The sequence below is a fragment of the Leopardus geoffroyi genome, chromosome C3 (assembly GCF_018350155.1).
Source record: "Leopardus geoffroyi isolate Oge1 chromosome C3, O.geoffroyi_Oge1_pat1.0, whole genome shotgun sequence".
NCBI lineage: Eukaryota > Metazoa > Chordata > Mammalia > Carnivora > Felidae > Leopardus > Leopardus geoffroyi.
In genome coordinates this window covers 3,546,535-3,569,608 of record NC_059338.1, presented here as the reverse complement: position 1 = coordinate 3,569,608, position 23,074 = coordinate 3,546,535, and the positions used below count along the sequence as shown (strand labels likewise).

Genomic DNA, 23,074 nt, shown 5'->3' with positions numbered 1-23,074 from the left:
CGTGGCACCGTGTCTCCTTTTTTGGAAGATGAATGTGGACATACTGTGTGAGGTCTATTTGCATCATATTAGTTACTACTGTTTGGAAATGGAAACAAGAAAAGAAGGTTATGTATGGATGTTGAATATCCAAAAGGAAAAATTGGGCTGGTTATATTTTGTTTATACTTCATATCATACTTATAATTCTAAGGCTCTCTTTACTGTACTCTTCTACAAGGACAGAAACCCTCAAATTCCTGGAGTCTGTCCAGATTCTTTGTGTCAAGGAGCAAGAATTCCTATACCCTCAAAGGTCCTTCTAACTGGACTAAAGAATTGACATGAGATAGATTAACAGGAGAAAATCAATTAAAATTAATAGGTATACATATGGAGAATCCCCAAAGACATGGAAATTCCAAAGACAGTTAGGCAAAATGAGGTCTATAATGTCATTCCCAACTAAGGAGAAGGGGTAGGGGTCTGGGATTTCAGAAAAAAGGAATGCACTTCAGAAGGAAATAAAAAGAGCGGATGTTTGGTAATTACGTGTTTGCCCTACCAGGTAGATGGGTCACTCAGATCAGATTTATCTGTTAATAACCTTTATTTGGGGGAATCACCACCAGTTTAGATTCTTCTGTGTGGTTAAGGCAGGACAAAAGTTTCTATTGAGCCCACAAGGTCTCAAGTGCCTTCAGCTCAAAATAACTCACATGCCAAAATGGTACATTCTGGGGGAGTGAAGGGAAGGGGGAGACTGCCCTGAATCCCTTCACTTGCCAGGAGAATTTGAGACATATTTAGAGCTGTATAGATAATGGAAGAGAAGGAAAGGCAGTGTTTTCTGGGAACATGTTATGCCTGCAGATGGTAGGTACAGGCTTTTGCCCTTGGCATTTGGATTTCCTGAGAATCACTCTCTAGGGCTGCATCAGCCAAAACCATAGGTGGGGCCTCCCTATCATCCTTTTAAATGCTGAAAGTCAAGAACAACCCTCCTGACATTCCTTCTCTTGGCCTTCAACAGATATATATCTCTAAGTCCTCTATCAAATCTTTCATTACTTTAAATACCTCAAGTGGGTTTGCTCTCAGAAAACAGCTATGTATGATCTGACATCAATCTTTGCAGTAGATGCGGGAGCTTTATAATAATGCTATAAATGTATACTTTAATTATCTGTGGACAAGTCAATTTCTCCATGACATATATATATATATATATATATATATATATATATATATATAGTGCTTTTTCTAACCTTTCAGTTCTAGTCAAGATGAAAGATAAAAATGTTATTTGCCTCTTTTGACATTCCTTTGTTACATCTTAGTAGGGGTAAAACATTTTACAAAAATTTATCAGGTATTCCTTCAACTTTTGGAATTTTTCTACTTATAACACTGTCTTATTTTTCTTTTGCTTTTGGTCTTTATGGATTTGTCAGACTACGTGGTTCACAAATTACATTTCGACTTTGAATTAAAAGGGTTCCAACTAGTTTTTTTAATTTTTATTAAAATATTTTCTGCCATTGAAAACTAACCTTACAGAGATTCCTTTATATGCCATAAAATGTTTCCAATTTAAATGTACAGTTTGGTGAGTTTTGAAAGATGCATATACCCAAGCAATAACCACCCCATCAAGACATAAAACATTTCTACAACCCCCAAAAGTTCCTTCCCATCTGTTTATGGTCAATTCCACTCAACCCACACCTGTAGAAAAACACTAAACTTGTTTTTATTGATATGGTTTGATCTTTTCCATAATTTCATAAAAATGAAATCAAATAGTATGTTCATTTTTGTGTCTTCTATCTTTCACTGAGCGTAAGGTTTTTGAGATTCACTTATTTTGTTGCATTTATCCGTTTTCTGTTTATTGCTTAACAGCATTCCATTTACAAACACACCACAATTTATTCATTTGTTGAACTGTTGGAGGACATTTGGCTTATTTCCAGTTTGAGGCTAATCAGAGTAAAACTCTTATGAAATGAGTCTCCAATTCATTATGCAGACATATATGTTCATTTATCTTTGGTAAGTATCTACGAGGGGGATGGCTGTGCCAGCTGGTAGAGGTAAATCTAACCATTTATAAAGTGTCAAACTGTTTTCCAGAAAGGCTATATGGTGACTAATTTCTACCAGCAACGCAGGAGGGCTCCAGCACCCTCACATCCTGTCTGCTTTTTCTACTGTTCATCTTTTCAACAGCCCACAAGGGGAGTGACATTTCACGGTACCTTGATGATGCATGTACTTGAAGATTAAGTGTGCTGGGCAGTTTTTCATGTGCTTCTGGCTATTTGTAATTTCTTGTGAACCAAGTACGTGTTCAAAAGCTTTGACTGAATTTTCATTAATTGGTCTGCCTTTCTGTTTTTTCTTCTGTAAGAGATACGTTTGTATTCTGGATAAGAGTCTATTATTAGATATAAATTTTGCAAATATGTTCTCCTACTATGTGGTTTACCTTTTAATTTCATTGATTATGCCTTTGCTATACTAGTTTTAATGAAATGTAATTTGTAGGGGCGCCTGGGTGACTCAATCGGTTAAGCCTCTGACTTCAGCTCAGGTCATGATCTCACAGTTCGTGAGTTCGAGCCCCGCATCAGGCTCCGTGCTACTAGCTCAGAGACTGGAGCCTGCTTTGGATTCTGTCTCCCTCTCCGTCTCTGCCCCCAATTTCCTCTCTGTCTCTCTCTCAAAAAATAAATTAAAAAACAATAAAAAATTTTTAAATAACATAAAAAAGAACTATAATTTGCAAGCCATTTTATTTACAGCTTTAAAGTACACAGCTCAGTAGTTGTCCATATAATCAGAGTTGTGCAACCATCAACATTCTAATTTTGGAATAGCAACATTTTTGATGTAGGTGTAGTTCAATTCATCACTTTTTTTCCTTTCGTGATTCATGTTTTCTATCTTCTGTCAATCTAATTATTTGTCTACTCAAAGTTGCAGAATTTCTAAGTTTTTTCCCCCCAAATTTGCATAGCTTTGATATTTGTAGGTTAAATTGTGTATGACTTTTGGTAAAGGTCAAGGTTTGTATTTTTTTAATATGTACATCCAATATTTCCATCGCAGTGCATTGAAAAGACTATCTTTTCTTCATTGAAAAACCTTAGCATCGGGGCGCCTGGGTGGCGCAGTCGGTTAAGCGTCCGACTTCAGCCAGGTCACGATCTCGCGGTCCGTGAGTTCGAGCCCCGCGTCAGGATCTGGGCTGATGGCTCAGAGCCTGGAGCCTGTTTCCGATTCTGTGTCTCCCTCTCTCTCTGCCCCTCTCCCGCTCATGCTCTGTCTCTCTCTGTCCCAAAAATAAATAAAAAACGTTGAAAAAAAAAATTAGAAAAACCTTAGCATCTTTGCCGAAAATCCGCTGGGCATATGTGCACGGTGCCATTTCCACAGTTTGCGTCTGTTCCATTGATTCAAGTGTTCAGTCTTATGCCAATATCACATGGTCAGTGTTGCTCAGTAGCTTTTCTTGGTATCTGGGTCCTCTGTTTCTAAATTGTGTTCATCACGTATGACATTTTAAATTTTTTAATTATTTAGTATCTGGAATATAAAAACAACACAAAACAAACAAACAAACAAAAAGAAACGGAAACAGACTCGTACATACAGAGAACAAACTGGAGGCTGCCAGAGGGGAGGGGGTGAGGGAGGGGTGAAAGGGACTAAGAGATTCAAGCTTCCAGTTATGAAATAAGTAAGTCACAAGGATGAAAAGCACAGCTTGGGGAAGAGGGTCGGCCCTACTGCAATAACCCTGTGGGGTGACAGGGGGTGACTACACTTGCCCTAAACTGGCCCATCTCTCTGGTATCCTCCCTTCAGAGGACAGATCCTTGAGCTCCTCAAGCTTTTCTTGCTTTGCTTCAATTTACACTCGTCAGCTCAGCAGGACCGCCGTGCTCTCCTTGGTGTTCCTTCGGTAAATGCACATAATGTGGTCTGAACCGATGAGCTCATTATTGAGCTAAATGCACTGATGAATGGATACCGATGCTTGCCTAGTAGATGCGCAGAAACTGCTCATAATATCGGAGCTGCAGTATGGAAATGAGTGGAAAGAAAGCCTTGCTGTTACAGTCCTTCACCCCTCCCTCTTCATGACCTATGAATTTAAACAGTTCTTACCTTTTTTTAAATTTTTGTTTAATGGTTATTTATTTTTGAGAGGGAGACACAGAGTGCAAGCTGGGGAGGGGCAGAGAGAGAGAGAGGGAGACGCAGAATCCGCAGCAGGCTCCAGGCTTCGGGCTGTCCGCACAGAGCCTGACGCGGGGCTTGAACTCACGAACCGTGAGATCATGACCTGAGCCGAAGTTGGACGCTCAACCGACTGAGCCACCCAGGCCCCCCAAAACAATTCTTCCTTTTTTTTTTTTATTTTTAAAAAAGTTTTTTTTTTTTTTAACGTTTATTTATTTTTGAGACAGAGACAGACAGAGCATGAAGGGGGGAGGGGCAGAGAGAGAGGGAGACACAGAATCGGAAACAGGCTCCAGGCTCTGAGCTGTCAGCACAGAGCCCGACGCGGGGCTCGAACTCACAGACTGTGAGATCATGACCTGAGCCGAAGCCGGCCGCTCAACCGACTGAGCCACCCAGGCCCCCCAAAACAATTCTTCCTTTTAAGCATGTGTGTTCTCCTCCTCAAAATTCAGATTAACACCAACAAGACTCTTATTTGTATTAGTCCGATTTCTTTCTTTCTTTTTTCATGTTTATTTAATTTTGAGAGAGAGTGCAAGCAGGGAGAGGGGGACAGAGAATCTGGAACCGTCTCTGTGTTGACAGCGGTGAGCCCGTTGTGGGGCTCGAACCCATGAACCACAAAATCATGACCTGAGCTGAAGTCAGACGCTCAGTCGACTGAGCCACCCAGGCACCCCTCTCATTTGTATTAACCCATAGCACACATCTATCAATGAGAACCTCATATTTCTCAGAATTAAAAACTAAAACACGAGAGAGAAATCCATGATTTCTTCCCTCCTTAAATAGCACAAGAATCCCGAGTCCTTCAGAAAGAGATGTGTTGTCAGGGAGAGACGCGGAAGAGGAACGTGAGGAGTTGGAGACCCCAAGCATGAGTAAGGATCCAGTGCAGTGTCCTGAGAGCACCTCAGGCTTAGCCCTCTTCGCCTCACTTCTACATCTGCCCTTCTAAACACCAACCTCTTTTCAGACACAGATCTGTAGCTCTAAACTTCCTAAGAGTGATAGAGATCCCTGGAGCCGATTTCGAGAGTCCCAGCACCTACCCCAAAGAGTCCTCATTCACAGGATGCTGGGTACAATCCCGCGATAGGTGGCCTGTAAACCACCACCATCGTGGACTCCGCCATTCCCTACTTTGTGAAGCCCTCCCCACCGGAACAATGGAAACAACCACCAGAGTGCCTGGAACGACATCAGTACTCAATGCGTAAGGATTAAAGCAACGAACTGATGGATGCGTAAAAGGAGGTCTGCATTCACGCATGTGTTTGAAAAGATTGATCTAGCAGAGAAGTGTCGCAAAGGTTAGAATTTCTGCCCCTTTGGGTTGCAGGCGTAGCTGAGATGCACTGAAGCAGCAGAGATGCAGGAACAATTATCTGGTTTGTTCAACTAGCATCCTTGAAGGAGGAAGAAACCATATGAGATTTGTCAAGGATGGCATTTATGTAACCCCTTAAAGCAGTTCGTCTCTATCTAGACTCTACAAGGCCAGTGATTAAGAGAGTTACAGTTCATTACTTCATTCAGCAAGTGGAACCTTGAGCCAAAATGAATGACTTATGGGGGGGAATAATCATAAGATTCGGAGCTCTCCATCCTTTACACAGATCAAGTCAAGCACAGAACGTATTTGATTTTTTTCTCGAGGTTTTAATGCCCACGTTCCCCAAACTACCTCCCCCCGAGGCCTCACCCCCTAGAGTACCTGCTCTACCTTTCTAAGACCCAGGGATTTCACTGGGGTGTCTGCCATCAGGCACACAGAGCTGGTGAAGTCAAGGCTGTCCACTTGGCTCCCGCCCATCCAGCTCACAAAGCTGTCTTTCCTTTTTAAAGGCTTATAGCCCCGGACTTCCCACAATCAATTCTGGGGGGAAAAAATTCTGCGGGATGTGTTTACAGTTTACCTATTCGTCTCTCCGTTTATACTCTGCCAGGGTCTAGAAGGGAACCCGGGATTGGGCAGGAACCCTGCCTCTAAATGTAAGTGTTTCTCTTGCATTGGGGCTGCAGCACCAGCCTTTCCTCTGAGCGGCATCGTCCGTCAGTCACGCTACAAACGTCCTGGGCACCAAAGAAAGACTCAGAGGCAGCATAGCTAGTGGACACCATGCACAGGTAAAGCGGGCCAGAGCATCGGGATTCAGGGGGGGAGATACAGGGCCGAAGACAAAACGGGCCAGGGAGCAGGTCCTGCCACGTGAACATGGAGAGAGCAGAGGGAGGGAAGCATTACGAATGTAAACCAGCAAACTTTCCAAAACAGACTGAAACCAACATGTAGGAGGAAACATCCTGGATGACAGGACAGATCTACACTTGAGCTGATGGAAAGCATCGGTGGCACAGTAAAGGTGGGAGAACAAGAGGCGGGAGGGGGTGGGGGGCAGGCTGCCTTACGGGGCCGCACAGAGTCAGGAACACACTGATCTGTCTCCTCAGCCACCGGTACGTAGGCACACAGCACAGAGGAGATGGCAAGCACAGGACCCAGGTTAATGACAGGACAGAGCCCTGGATGGGGGAGCGCACGATGTGTGACACACAGTCTCATTTCTGCTGCGAAGCCACTTAGATCTTTACATGGTGCCTCTACGGGCTTCAGCTTCCTGACTTGTCACGTAAGGCAGGTGGATTAGATAGAGCGGACACTTCCTCAATATTCACTATGAGTCAGGGAATTGATTGTGACCGTTTGGTGCTCACGTAACGGTTTCTGCCCTCATCACTGCCATTTCAGATGGAAGCCCGAGGCACGAAGACGGGATTTCGACGGAGTCACAAAGCCGGTCGGTGTCAGAGCCGTGGTCTCAGCCTCACGGCCTAGCTCCTGTGTCTCTTTGCTTCTGTTCCAACCAATGGCCCCAGAACAACTGACAGAGAAGTAGACGTGCACGGTCATCAAAGCCTTCATAGCCACTCAGAGAAGCCTTTCAGGAGATAAGTATGAAGCAGGGGATGAGCGGCCGGGCTAAATATTGACTGCGGGGGATAAAGGGCGGTGGGAAAGGAAATGTGATGTTATTTGTAAAGACGGAGGGACAGAAGTTAGTGATGTGTGATGGCCGTGGACCAGCCAGCTTGTCTTCCAGTTGAGGCCAGAAGTGTGATCTAATGCTCGGGACCAAAACACCTGAGATGACGGTCCAGACAGAGAATTCCAGAAACAACGTCAGGAGAAATAATTGAGAGAACTAGGAGTGTTAGTCAAGAGAATAATAAGACCCGGAAGAGGATGATTATGATGGCTCTGCTGAATTAACTAAAGGGCTATCCTTGATGAAAACTGATTAAGCCCCTTGCAAGTGTCTGCAGAGGACACATCCAGACCCACAGGTGGCTGAGTCAAGGAGGAATATCTGGTTCATCTACGAACCCGGAGGTTCTCGACAATTAAGGCGCCTAGCGAGAGAGCAGCCTGCACTGTGGCTGTGGGCTTCTTACAACTGGACCTTGACTGTAGTGACAGGACATACTTCCCAGATTTCCACCAAACATTCACAGAATTGCGTGCAAATTGACCAAGGAGGTTCCCGAGCTTTTTTTTTTTTTTTTTAATTTATTTTATATTTTGAGAGAGAGAGAGAGTGCGCCAGTGGAGGAGAGGGGCAGTGGGAGAGAGAGAGAAAATCTTAAGGAGGCTCCACGCTCAACACAGAGCCCAACTCAGGGCTCGATCCCACGACCCTGGGATCACGATCTGAGCCGAAATCAAGAGGCAGATGTTCAACTGACTGAGCCCCCCCTGCCAGGTGCCCCCTGAGCTTTCTCTGACATAAAGATTGTCTGTCTGGTTGTCTCACGTTTCAGTACTGTGTGCTCTTAGATCGAACGACAGGTCTACCCCCAAATAATGGTGAGAGCTGTTCTTAGAACATTCTGGAGGCAATAGAGACCAAGGCAGTGCTGGAGGAATGGAGGCTTCATCACCCTCTGTGCAGAGTATGAGCTGTATACTTAGGCTCTTAATCCCAAATTCCCATGCACTCATGACAAGGAAAACACCAGTATGTGGGATCATTCTAAGCCCATCCCAAAGGTTTCGCAGTTGATTATTTAGCATCAATAAATCTCCACACTTCTAAATAAATAAGAAATATCACATGTAAGCAAATAGTATTTGAGCTAAACATCTGAGGGACTGGACAGAACTCTTTTCATTGGTTTTTGGTTTTTTTCTGAATCAGATTCTCATAAGATGATTCTTCAGGTAAGTGATTTTTTCGAGGGCTATTGCTCTCATGTGGGTTAAGTAAATGGCTTAATCTTTTCGAGCCTCGATTTCTTCTTCCATAAAATGACAGGATTAGGTGAGATGAGCTCTCAATCATCACCTCTTGATTTAACACGCTGTGTGTGACCCGTCAGATGTCCTTGAAGTGGGACATCTTAGGTCACTTCTCCTCACACCTCCTGCTTTCCCCGACCCCATGATCAGTGTGATTAGGGTTTGTTACTCGTTTTTCCAAACTAGTGTTTTCAGCTTTGTGCAGAAACGCATCGCCTCTTTGGGGGGCATTCCGTTTTGTTGAATTCTTTGTTCGCAATTTCAGGACGTCTGGATCAGATTCCCACTGACCAATGAAGAGACAGAACCAGAGCATGACCACTGAGTTCATCCTCGTAGGCTTCTCAAATCAGGGGAATCTGCAGATCCTTCTTTTCTTCATCTTCCTCCTGGTTTACCTGACCACTCTGATGGCCAATGCCACCATCATGATCGTCATTCGTCTGGACAGGACTCTGCACACCCCAATGTACTTCTTTCTCTTTGTCCTGTCCTGCTCTGAAACCTGCTACACCTTGGTCATTGTACCAAAAATGCTGACCAACCTGCTTTCCGCAAGCCAGACTATTTCTTTCTCCGGATGTGCTGCTCAGCTCTACTTCTTTGTGGGCTTTGCCTGTACCAACTGTTTTCTAATTGCTGTCATGGGCTACGATCGCTACGTTGCCATCTGCAACCCTCTCAACTACGCACTGGTTGTCGGCCGAGCCACCTGCATTCAGCTGGTCCTCGCCTCCGGCTTCTGTGGCTTCCTCATCTCTGCGGTGGTCAATGCCTTGGTGTTTAGCGTGCCTTTCTGTGCCTCCCATCGGATCAACCACTTTTTCTGTGACATTTCCCCGGTCATAAAACTAGGCTGCACGGACACCAACCGAAAGGAGATGGTCATCTTCTTCCTCAGTATTCTGGTATTGCTGGTTCCCTCTGTGCTGATCTTCATCTCCTACGTCCTGATCGTCTCCACCATCCTCAAGATGGCCTCGGCTGAGGGCCGGAAGAAGACCTTTGCCACCTGCGCCTCCCACCTCACGGTGGTCGTCGTCCACTACGGCTGCGCCTCCTTTATCTACCTGAGGCCCACGTCCCTGTACTCCTCAGATAAGGACCGGCTCGTGGCAGTGACCTACACCGTGATCACCCCACTGCTCAATCCTCTTGTGTACGCACTGAGAAATAAAGAAGTAAAGACGTCTCTGGGTAAAGTTCTCAGCAGGTACTCATTTCCCAAAACTGTATGAGTTGGTAAATCAGGACAGTTATATTCGTGAAAGTGTCCTGGACAGAAATTTAACTTCATAAACAGATCCGTCACTCTCCTTTGTCAAACAAAACAAAACAGGAACAGATAAACCAAAAAACAAAAAAAGGAAGAAATGAGGACTTCAAGGTACCTTGATTCTTTATTGGAAAGTCCTTCTTCATGGTTAGCCTCTATCCACTGTGGAGGTTATGCCAATCGGTCCCCAGAAAGTTATGTGAATGTGGAAACTCTTAAGCACTCAAGTCATGCAATTTGTGTGCACTGGAAATGTCGGTTTTCTTGGCTTTCACGACAAATGATACATTATCCTTCTGAGAATGCCCAGCCTTGTGATATTCTCCTCACACTGAAGGAACCAGTGGCAAAGGTCTTTTAAGTTTCTGGATGCTTTTCTATATATTTTGGGGTTTACAGAGAAAAATTTATAGGTGAAAAGAAATGAATTCACTTATAGATAAATGAGAAAGGAATTCAAGTTCTAAAAGACCAATGGTAGAGTAGAAAACACAGCCTTTGGACTCACAAAATCCTGGATTTGAATCTTGATTTGGATAATTTTCCAGCTAAATGCCCTGAGGCAGGTTTAACCTCTCTTATGGTCAGTTATCCCCTGGGTAACATGAGACGCCTAGCACCTCTTCGGTGGGGCATTTTAAGAACTCAATAAATTAAAAATGCAAAGCAATCCCATGCTTGTCTGATAGAAGGCATGGGTATTCACATTTCTCCTTCCCTTTCACCTCTCCTTCCTTTTCCTTTCTTACTTCCATAAACTATGATTGTACTAAATGTCAGATACAGTGGGAATTTAAGCTAAACACTCAAAAGCTCTGTTGGGGCGCCTGGGTGGCTCAGTCGGTTGAGCGTCCAGCTTCAGCTCAGGGTCATGATCTCGCAGTTCGTGGGTTCGAGCCCCACGTCGGGCTCTGTGCTGACAGCTCAGAGCCTGGAGCCTGCTTTGGGTTCTGTGTCTCCCTCTCTCTCTCTCTCTCTCTGCCCCTTCCCCACTCGCGCTCTGTCTCTGTCTTTGTCTCTCAAAAATGAAGAAACATTTAAAAAAAATTTTTTAAATGAAATGAAAGCTCTGTTGATGCACCTGCTACTGTGTGCAAAACAGTAAAGTGTTGTGGGCAAAGAGTGAGGTGCACCCTTCTTCCCTTCATGTCCTATTATAGGAAGTGACCAAATTTCAGTCACCTGTTTCAGTACCTCATATATATTCCACTGAATTTACTGTGGTTTTGGTTGAAGGCGAGTTTCAATAAAACAAGTGAATTTTATTTAATAATTTCACAAATTTTCATTTCTCAGCCTTTCACTTGAGCACACACTAGGCTTTCGAAAATGTTTATTCAATTAATAAATGATAGTAAGAGGCAGGTCGTTGAGGTCTTCTAATTTACCTGTAAATATAAATAATCGCATCACTGAATGGATTTTTTTCTGGATCTTCAGCAGTACCTTTACTAAATCTCATTGATTTAATGAGATACCGAATAAAGATTCATTATATACGCTCGACTCAGAATGTGTTTTCTACTTTCATTCATTTATCAAACAATGAATTATTTGGCATCTGCCACTCAATAGGCACAGTGAGGGTAATCAAGACAGAGAGGTGAGAAACATTGTAGACAAAAAAAAGAGAATTACAGCGCAGTGCGATAATTACTTGGGACGCAGTGCCTGCATATGTGTGAAGATCTAACTCAATCTTGGAGAAAGAAAAATACAAACAATAATAAGATCTAACTCAATCTTGGAGTAAGTACTATTGAAATTGGGGCCTGAAAAATAAGTAAAAACTAAGGAAGTGAAGAGCGGCAGCGAGTGTTTTGGGCAGGTGCACGGACTCAGAGAAGGATTGTATAGCTTAGATGAGTACATGTATGTGTTCCGTGTGCCAGAAATAGACCTCCAAGGTGACAGACCGAGGTAACAAAAGTAAGGCAGAAAGGGAATCCTATTAGGAAGGACTTTGCAGATTAAATTAAGGCAGCCATATTGAACCCAATTATATGAACAAATGGGGTTTATCCAAAGGTTGCTTGACTTAACATACTTTACATTTCAAAATGACTACATTCATACCAAAAAAGGACCAACAGAATGGTAGATTTATTGATTAAATTAGATAGGTATGTAGAACAGATAGGAGTAGATACAGGATATAAATTGTATATATGTAATTTTTTTGTGTTTGTCAAGGCAATTCTATATATAATTTATTTTAAAATGTGATTTGCATATTTATGATATAATTGGATAGATGCAGAAAAATTCAATAACATTTAACACGCAATTATAAATAAAAATATATAAAACTAAAAACAGACTTTCTTAATCTGATAGAGTATGTTTAAAAATTGATAGCAAATTTCATTTTTAATGATGAAACAGGAGGAAATGTGCCTTTGATTTCACAAATGAAACAACAATGTCCACTCTCTCTACTTCTATTCAATACTGTACTAGAGGTCTTTCCTAGCGTAAGGGAAACAAAATAATAGTAGTTTGAAAGGAAGAAATTAAAGTGTGCATCGAAAATATTCTTAGGAACACAGAAATTACATAAGAATATACAGATGAAAGTGAGAATTAATAAATGAACCTATTTACAAGGTTACCTGCTACAAAGTCAATCATACAAAAAAAATAATTGTATTTCTCTGAATCAGCGGAAAAGAAAATCCCTATGTCTAGGAATATGAAATACAGAAATGCAAAAGAACAAAAAGTCGAAGCAATCGTTAAAAAGCACTGGTCTAGAAGACTTACATTTCCAACGAACAAACCTATATAATAATGTTGCAGTGATAAAGATAGTCTAACGCTGGTGCAAAAACACATGCCTTGAACAATGGAAGAGAAAAGATCACTCAGAAATAAGCCAATATCTATATATTCATCCTATGATGGCAAAGGTGATATGGCAAAAGTTCAAGTGCATCCTCTCATATCTGGAATGAAAGATGATCTTTGCAAAAACAGTGCAGGATCGGTGGATAGCCACAGAAAAAGAGAATCTAACTGTGTCGCGTATCGTACACAAAGTCGATTCCACGTGCATCTTAGAAGTAAGTGTTTAAGGTTAAGCGGTACATTTTCTAGAATATTTAAAAATATATTTATATTTAAAAATATATTTATATTTAAAAATATATTTATGATCTTGTGGGTGAACGGGATGAGCAAAAGGGATGAAGCGGGGTGAGAGGTATGGCAGGGTCAAGAGAGACAGGAAGTGGGCAGGGATGTTTCCTTTTGTCGTCCCTCACTCCCAGGCCCTGAATAGATAGTTGAGTGTGAACTGCACAGGGCGAGGGTCTGGACAGTCTTAGTCCAGACTCATGACCCAGGTGGGCTGAGACGAAGAAAATACAGTTCCGTTTTTCATTTAGGCTCCGACACTGAGGTTTTAGGTGTGATATGGTCGCATTGTTTTAAAGACCTTCTTCCATTCTGCTTAGATGTCCAGTAATTAATTATGGCTTTGTTAATATGATCAGTACCTCCATGTTGGAAACCACAGGGCTCATATGTTTCATGTCTGTGAATAACATGATGCTTAATTATTTTCATCATCTCTTGAATGACCCAGTGTAAACTTTGGTGCTTAATTCTGAAACCAAACTTAATACATATATGTGGCCTCAGTGTATACATTTCTGTGCCCTCCTTTCAGATGAGTCCTTAATGACTCCCTCTCGCCAATTCACTTTATTAATGTGTTATTATTTTATTTTTGCCCTAATTTCTTACATGTTAATATAGCTATGCCTGCCTGAATAGCACATACTTAAGTCATCTCAACTCCATCCGGGAATGTGACAAGGTCTTATAATTTAAGATCTTTGGGTTATAAATAAAAAGTAATCCAACTCAAACTAATATTAATGAAAAATAAACCTATTGGCTCAGGTAAGTTGAAAAGTCCAGTGTCGCAATGCTTTCGGGCACAGGCTGGCGCAGAGTTCCAGAAGGTCGTCCTCAAACTGTCTTCAAGATGTGTCTCAGAGCCCTGCTTCTTCAGACGTGGCTTCATTTTTAGCCTAAACTCAAGTCTCCCGACACCTCCAGCTCATAGTTCCCCACAGGAACTTTAAAATGAAGCAAATGAATGAAAGTGAGGCCAAAATTTGAAAAACTAAAGGCAGTAACAGTGGCCATTAAAATATCTTGTCTGGAGAAATGTCTATTCAGGTCCTTGACCCATTTTTTAATGAAGTTATTTGGCTTTTGGTATTTTGCTTTTGAGTTGTATGAGTTCTTTATGCATTTTGATTAATCGCTTATCAGATACATTGTTCACAAAAATTTTCTCCTAGTCTGTAAATCGCCCTTTGGTGCTGTGGATTGTTTCTTTGCTGTGCAGAAGCTTTTTAGTTTGATATATCTGATTTTTGTTTTTGCTGCTTGTGCTTTTGGTGTCATACCCAAAAAATTATTGCCAAGATCAATACCAAGACAATATTCTTCCCGTTTTCTTTGAGAAGTTTAGAGTTTCAGGTTTTATGTTTACATTTTGAATCCATTTTGAGTTGGTCAATGTGTGTGGTGTTATATATGGGTTCAATTTCATTCTTTCATATATAGATAGCCGGTTTTTCTCAACACCATTTTTTTAACGTTTATTTATTTTTGAGACAGAGAGAGACAGAGCATGAACAGGGGAGGGGCAGAGAGAGAGGGAGACACAGAATCGGAAGCAGGCTCCAGGCTCTGAGCCATCAGCCCAAAGCCCGAAGCGAGGCTCGAACTCACGGACCGCGAGATCGTGACCTGAGCCGAAGTCGGACGCTCAACCGACTGAGCTACCCAGGCGCCCCTCAACACCATTTTTTTAAGTTTATTTATTTATTTGGAGGAGGGGGGCAGAGAAAGGAGAGAAAGAATCCCAAGCAGGCTCGGCGCCATCAGTGTGGAGCCCAACATGGGGCTCAAACCCATGAACCGTGAAATCATGACCTGAGCCAAAGTCAAGAGTTAGATACTTAACTGACGGAGCCACCCAGGGGCCCCTCTCAACACCATTTTTTGAAGAGACTATCCTTTTCCCATTTTGAAGATACACAAAAAAGTCAATAGGTGTATGAAAAATTGCTCAACATTAATAATCATCAGGGAAATACAAATTAAAAGCATGATGAGATATCACCTCACACCTAAACTAAATGTCTAAAAGAATGAATTTTACCAAAAAGGCAAAAGATAAGTATTGGCAAGGATGTGGAGAAAAAGGAACTCTGGTACACTGTTGGCAGGATGGTACTTGGTATAGCCATTGCAAAAAACAGAATAGAGGTTCCTCAAAAAATTAAAAACAGAGCAATCATATGATCCAGCAATCCCGCTTCTGAGTATTTATCCAAAGGAATCAAACTCGGGATATCAAAGAGATACTGCACTCCCATATTCATTGCAGCACTATTCATAAGAATCAAGATATGAAAACTAAAGGTCCACAAGGAAGGATGAATGGATAAAGCAAATATAGCATATATGTACAATGGAATATTATTCAGCCTTAAAAAGGAAGGAAATCCTGTCATTTGCAACAACCCAGATGGGCCTAGAGAACGTTATGGTAAGTGAAATCAACCAGTCACGGAAGGACAGATACCGTATAATTTCCTTATAAGGGAGCCTAAAGTAGTCAAACTCATAGAAGAGAGTAGAGAACAAACGGATGGTAGCCAGGGGCTAGGGGGAAGAGGAAAAGTGGAGATGTTGCCCAAAGGGTACAAAAGTTCAGTTGTGCAAGATGAGTTCTGGACGTCTACCATGCCACATAGTGCTACAACTCACAATACTATATTGATACTTAAAGCCGGCTAAGAGGTTAGACCTTATGTTAGCTGTTTTTACCACAAAATGATGATGACGACGACGACGATAAAAATAGTGACGGGAGGAAATTCGGGAGCTGAAGGTCTACCGCCTTGGTGGTGGTGATGGTTTCACGGATGGGTACTTACCCCCAAACTCATTGAGGTGTCCACATTAAATATATACAGCTTTTCACATGTCAATAATACGTTGATAAAGTAGTTTCTTCAAAGTCATGGAAGTGAACAGTAGGCATTGATAACCAAAAAAGTTCAGCATTCAAATTCAGAGATACTGACTTCTACTTTTCTTACTTCCTACTTCTTCCTGGGCATTCTTTCTTGTTCCCAGCTATTTCTTGCCCTCCCTGTTGTCCTCCATATCCTTATTTCCTCATCTACCAGATACTCGATGGGTCCTGCTCTGTGCTGTGTCATTGTTTGGGGTTTCCAACCTCCATCCACATGTGGTTGGAAAGTGAGGCTGAACTCACCCTCATTCCCAGCATGGCCACAAGGCTGCGGGAAACCAGAGATTTGGGAGATCAGAAAATACCTCTAGGTATTTTTGTGTAAACGGAGAAGTCGTTGTGCCATTGGGGTGGCACTTTCTGTGACCATCGATTCACCCAACACTCAGCACATATTGCTTCAATATCCCCTACGTACAACAGTGCGCTATATCAGTTTCTGGGTTATGGAGGAGAGAGGCAGGAAATAGGAACGTGGTTGGAGGGGTGAAACGCATCTCCTCTCAGCTCACTCCCACCAGGGCCTTCTCTATAAAAAGCAACATTGCTCAATCCACCCTCTCAGCCTGACAGGAAAAGACTTCCCTAATTTAAGTACAAAAGCACATTTTAGGCAAAACAAACATGTTTTATAATTTACCTATCATCATGGATTCTCTGCATAAATTTCCCCTTTGCCCTTTCAGTAATGTGTAAAATGGAGAAATCAACTTAAAATTAGTCAAATTTTCTAAAATTGCTGCATGCTGCATCTATGAGTGGCAGGGAGCCTCCAGTTCCCCAAGCTCTAATGCCTGGCCCCAATTTTGAGCAATTTGGCATTTAGTGACTTGCCTCTATTTTCCACAATCAACTCATCCGTTAATTGAACCCAGTGTAACGTCGCCATGACAACAACTCTGGCGTCAAGAGACCTAGTGAAGAGCAACCCGCTGCCAATAAATACAATGAAAGTGCCAACTCTTCAGTGGCCACCGTTCAATGTGGGCTGTGGACTTTGGTCAAGTGGCACAAATGGCGGGAGGAAACTGGTTACATTTGGTCGGGGTCTAAGTCCCCAGACCATCTTCCCATCCCTGCCCCTGAGTAGAGATCAGTAGCCTCGGCCCCATTTTGACCTTTCCTCTTTCTCCACTTCGCTTGGGTTCTGTCGCTGGCAGGCTCTGTGCCTCTCTTCCTCTGAGGAAGAGGGAAGGCAGACGGGAGCCCATCAATGAATAACAGACATCCTCTTGGACAGAACACCCATCACGCTGAGAAACCGGACAATGCACAGGAAGTGAGAGTAAGTGGGACCCATGGTTTTACATCTCAGGTAAGACACAGAGAAGGGCGATGGGCCCACGCTGGTGCAGTGCCAATGGAAACAGACACTGTCGCAAGGAAGGATGTGAACTCCAAATAATGTTAACCAGGATGATTCAGGCCTTAAAATGAATTTCTGTAAAGCTATGTGTGTACATTTTATAGATATTCTAAATCAACTGACTCACTGGTGTTAACCAGGATGATTCAGGCCTTAAAATGAATTTCTGTAAAGCTATGTGTGTACATTTTATAGATATTCTAAATCAACTGACTCACTGGTGTTCCTAGATTTACACAGACACTGCCTCGGTGCTGATTTAATTCAGTAGGGCACTCAACAATATTTTAATCACACAATCTCTGTTCTTTACAGCAGGAACACTTAACAGGAGATCTACCCTCTTCATAAATGTTAAGCACAGAATACCGTGGTATCTGTACAGGAGCGACGCTGTACAGGAGATCTCTAGAACATACTCCTCTTGTATGGCTGAAATCCATACCTATTGAACAACCACTCCCCACTTCTCCTCCCCCAGGCCCTGGGAATCTCCATTCTGCTGTTTCTAGGAGTTTGACTCTTCAGCTCCCTCCTGAAAGTAGGCTTTTCTCTGTTGTGACTGGCTTACCTCACGTCGCATAATGTCCTCCAGGCCCATGTTGTTGCAAATGGCAGGATTTCCATTTTTTAAGGCTGAATAACAATCCATGGCGCACGCGCACATGTGCGCACGTGTGTGTGTGTGTGTGTGTGTGTTTATGTATACAAAATCTTCAGTAACAACCTTTTTCAGAAATGGTTGTATAAAGTGGGGTCTAGGTACAGGTTCTAGAACTTAGTAAGTGCCCTGCAAACAATGATAGTTGACAGAGATGAAGACACAGAAACCCCCAGGAATACAAAGTCAGAGCCAGTCCGAAACACGGACTACAGCACAAGCTCCTGGAGACCAGGTGGGTCAGGAACAGAACACGGAACTAACTCCTATACACACAGATACACAAAAAGCAAGTTAGTACCTACATAATAAGCATGTTGAGGAGGCTTCATAACACTGTGAGAATCACATTCTGAAAGGCAAAAGACCTCTCTTCTGCTGCTAACACAGCCACTCAGGTGCCTTCTGGTCTTGGGGACTTTGCAGCATTCTCTGAAGCTCGATTCCTTCATCTCTCAGATGAGACGGCTGGTAGGGAGCTTCAAGATCCCCAGGGACTATGACATTTATGACTCTGGCTTTCTGCAGATGCTCCTGGGTAAGAGACAGGGTTAATGCAGCATATCTTTCCCTCTCCCGTGAAGGGAAACCATCTTTACCCTATTAAATCTTTTGTGATGCCGGCGGAGTGGGCCAGGCAGTTATCAAAGTCATGGTCTCAAAACCATCTGCCTCATTTTGATTCTAAATGATAATTACAGAATAAATATCTGCATAATACTTAGCCATTGCAACAGTATTTTCTCGCTCAGTTTGGAGAAACCTTGAAAGGTAAGTTGGCTGATTGTCAGAGTGAACCCCATACAAAGATGAGTAAATTGATTCAGACACATCAAAGTCTCAAAGCTAATATATGGTGGGGTCAGGACTGGAGCCCACAGCAAAAGGGTAACAGAAATTCTGTCTTTAAGTACCTTCATATGGAAGGAGGGTGACACAATACTGCTCTCCTGTTCTCACCAGCCCATGTGCGGGTGCACACATACACACACACACACGCACACATGTGCAATACCCCTACGCCACTCAGCAGATCTATAGCCTAGTGTTAGTTCTACTGGCTGTGTGAACTTGAGAGGTTTCCTCAAACTCTTTGCTTATCATTTATAATGGAGATGTTAACAGTATATCTACTCATGGGTTCCTTATCAATACCAAATAAGACTGCGTATATTTATATTATATATAAAACAATATTTGCACTCTAGAAGATGGAGAACATGTAAATGTTAGCTCGTATTATATCGCTAAAAGATGGCTCTGAATTTTAGTTGATAAACTATTACCCAAATTATGTTCTATTTTTTTCTGCCTGGAAATGTGAGAAGGAATACTGTTGACTAATGATTGGGATGACGGTCCGCCAAGGAACTAACTGAAGTAGATTTTGGGTGGGGTTCATTTGTGACCCCATGGTGAAATTTATGGTACAGAAACAGAAGAAAGGCAGTGTCTCTTGCTTCACAGACCTGTATACACATATGCATTTCCTTTGGAAACAGGAAGTCTGTGTCCGTTTATACAACAGAACGGCACACGTTTGTTCAAAAATTCTAAAGGGCCAGTCGACATTAAGGGAAACATTCAGCTCAATCACAGCGTTTACATGAGTAATTCCAGTAATGCCCATATTTTTATCAAAATGCTTACAGGTGATATTCAAATACAGTTTGTTCTTCAAAGCCTCCAGAAATTGTTTGTTTTCTCCTCACTATTTTCAGGACATTTTGCTTGTACGTCTTTCATAACGTTTATGATGATCTGTCTTGTAATATGCCTGCTGTGTGATTCTCTCTTCCCAGAGAAAGGAACAATGACTTCATTCATGTTTACATTAAAAAACATTTTTTTTAATGTTTATTTACTTTTGAGAGAGAGTGAGCAGGAGAGGGGCAGAGAGAGATGGAGATAGAGAGTCAGAAACAGGCTCCAGGCTCTGAGCTGTCCGCACAGAGCCCGGCGCCGGGCTCAAACTCGCGAACCGTGAGATCGTGACCTGAGCCGAAGTCGGACGCTTAACTGACTGAGCCCCCCAGGGGCGCCCCACATTCATGTTTACATCTGCAGTGCTTAGGACTTAATAGAAATCCTGAAATCATAAAACATGAGAATTATGGAACAGTGTATTTCAGTCTTTAGGAGCTCAATAAATAGTTGAGTTTAATACTTAGATACACAGTTGTTTAAAAATGTGTATAAGATGTGCATTGATAATTATAAAACATCCATAAGGAGAAATTCCTGAGTTTATATTCATATGTGACAAAGATTAACTACAATTTATCTTCTAAGCTGGTCTCATACTGCCCCCCAACAAAATAGAAAATTTAGGAAACCTCCTTTGCTTTCTACTAGGCGTAAATAACCCGCATGGATGACTCTGGCTACAGAGCACCGAGACACCGAAGGGCTGGCATCGTCCTTCAAGGTCTAGCCCTGGCTTCCTCCAGCACAGGGCAGGACTGCGTAGAAAACCAGATTACCTTCAGTCAGGCTTGGGGAGCCTCAGGGGAATGATAATCCCTCTTTAATTGTCCCTCCCTTGGAAAGTATAGAAAAGGCAATGTCACCTACTTGCCATGAGTTAAATGCTCATGATCTCACTGACGAAAAGATTTCTGGTCCCAACCTCCATCAAACAACCCTAAAGTAATGAAAGGGAAGTATTTGTTGAGCATTCCTATCTACTAAATTAGACCCTTTCATACACATAATTTCAATGAATGTTCACTGCAGCCCTGGGAGGCAGGAATTGCTTTTCTCACCATACATGTGAGAAAATGAGACTTAGAGAATTTCAGATCTTGCCACTAGAATATGCCAGAGTCAGGATTAAAGTCCACAGCTGTCTAAGTTCCAAACACACTTTATTCCTACATTACTCAACTTTACATGTGTTTATAAGAGATCATACCCATGGAAATTCATTAGTAGCCCTGAGAATCGGGGAGCCTGCAATTAGATAAGAGTATATTAGTAATAAATAAACCTTCTAATCAATAAGAACCCTTGTGTCAAGCATCGAACAAAGAACCAGGGGAATACCGTAGAGGAAGAGAAGGTCTGATGTGGGGGAGGGGGGAAAGGGTTACTATGGAAACAGGAAACTTCAGGGGCAGGTCGGAAAACTGTGCTTCCTCGAACTATTTGTACATCTGGACGAAAATGATAGAAACTCATGATACTTCTCCAAGAATGCTGTAGTTCAACATTTCTGTTACAGATATAAAGAAACCCAGAAATAAGCACAAAAAATATTCTTTTCCAAGGATGTACAAAAGATTTGTCCCCTCGGTGCTTTCAGTCACAGGGGCGTATCTGTCATTTCAATCACTACATCATTTTATAATAATCTCTTCTTCTGCAAACGTCTCACCCTGAACCATGAGGTCTTGGACTGGATCTCACTCATATGTGTGTCCCTAACACACAGCATCTGGTCATAATCACATTGCTTAACACTTGTTGTATAGCACCCGAAATTCTTGACTTGGGAGTTCTTGGGTAAGGTAGGGTACACTGCCATTAATCTTTATCATTAGTATTAGCTAAGATAATAATTTTGAATGATATGCTTCTTTAAGTGGGATAAACACAAGTCTACCTTATAATTCCCCTCCCATTTATTTACATTCCAGTATGCTCTAGAGAGTAACAAATGTCCAAGGGATTGGGAATACATAGAATTCTAATGATGCTCTCTTCAGTACTATATTCCTATTGTAAACTGAGATTTCTCTTTTTGGCTTGAAAGATAAAACTTAGCTCCTGTAGCACAGAAATCCTTAGGCATTATTGGTCTTGTACAATCCTCATGCCCAGGATGAAAGAATGGTGAGGATTCTTACTCTGCAAATTCTAGGAAGGAAGGCTTTCTGACATCATGAGGTAAGTAACAACATGTCAAGTGAACTTTTTAATTTGTATGACTAGGAATTATTGAGAAGCCGTTAGGTACCTAATGCAGTTCTAGATACTGAGGAGAATTCAGGTGAAAATACATACAATTTACATCATCCCCTCAAGGGTACAAAATCCAATGGAAAAGAGAGATGAGAAAAATGCAATACAATATTTCAAAAGTAAGTAAACAACAAATCAGATTGGCAATTAATGTCTTATATAAATTCTGAGACAGAAACATCTCCTTTATGGGGAGAGATCAAGAAAGTTCGTGATTTGGCTGGGGCTTCAGAGCAATGGTAAAACATTTCTAAATTAAAAAAATGGATAACAAGTTAATATCAGCAAGGAATAGAGGCAGAGAAGACGCAACACGTCTGTACGATAGTGAGGCATCACATACAGAACCATAGATGATCACAAAACCATTTTGGTTTCCAAAACAAGGGGTTGGAGTATAAAGCCATGAGTAAAATTTTGAGGAGGGGAGCAACATGATACCATTTATATTTCAGAAGTTGTACTGGGCATCAGGGGTAAGACGGACCGGAGAGATGTGGGGTGGGATGGGAAGGATGGGCTCAATGGGGTATCTGTAGGCATTAAGAGAAGTGATGGAAATGGACAAGAGTCCCAAGGAAGATGGCAGTTCTCTCTGCAGGAGGAAGGACTCTGAGGTGGGCACTGGAGGATGCAGAGGTATATTCCATCCTGGAAAACTTGTTCCAGATTGGAGAACAGAATGAAGGCTTGGAAGCAAGAGTCCGAGTAATCAGAGTACAAGAAGGTGGAGGCAATGACCACACCAGAGAGTGTGGCCAACGGGGGCGGGGAGAACGCAGGTGCAGGTCGTGGGGAGGTGGGAGCTACACGTCGGAGTGTAAAGAGAATGCTAAGGGGAAGGTGCTGAGAGTCATAGACAAATTCACCTCTCCGTGTAGTGTGTTCAGATGATTCACTCTGCAACTGACGGTATGGGAGAGGGTGGGGACAAGAAGCCGATGGCAAGGTCTGTGGGATAAACAGAGCGCAGAGTTACGAATGTGCATAACAGCCACAACCTGCAAGAGAAGACGGAGGGAGAGCTGGGTCTGAGAAATGTCAAGAATGGTTTGCCTATGCTGTTAGGATGACTCTGGACACTCACCAGGTTGTCCACGTGGCTGATTTTAGGCACCTTTTTGTCTTAAAATTAAACCGCATGGAGGGGGAATCATGAATTTAGAGCACAGATCTTAACACTTGCTCTATCGTGGCCAATTTCTTGTGAT

The 23,074-nt window shown here is 42.3% G+C and overlaps 1 protein-coding gene across 1 annotated transcript; it reads left to right on the top strand.

Annotated features, from left to right (window-relative positions):
- Window positions 1–8,826: 8,826 nt before the first annotated feature.
- Window positions 8,827–9,771, top strand: LOC123586466 (olfactory receptor 10T2-like). Its single transcript, XM_045455702.1, has one exon. The coding sequence runs from the start codon at window positions 8,827–8,829 to the stop codon at window positions 9,769–9,771; it is 945 nt and encodes a 314-aa protein (XP_045311658.1).
- The last annotated feature ends 13,303 nt before the right edge of the window (window positions 9,772–23,074 follow it).

Excerpts from the sequence above, each read along its gene's own strand:
- LOC123586466 (XM_045455702.1), top strand. The coding sequence starts at position 8,827 with ATGAAGAGACAGAACCAGAGCATGACCACTGAGTTCATCCTCGTAGGC.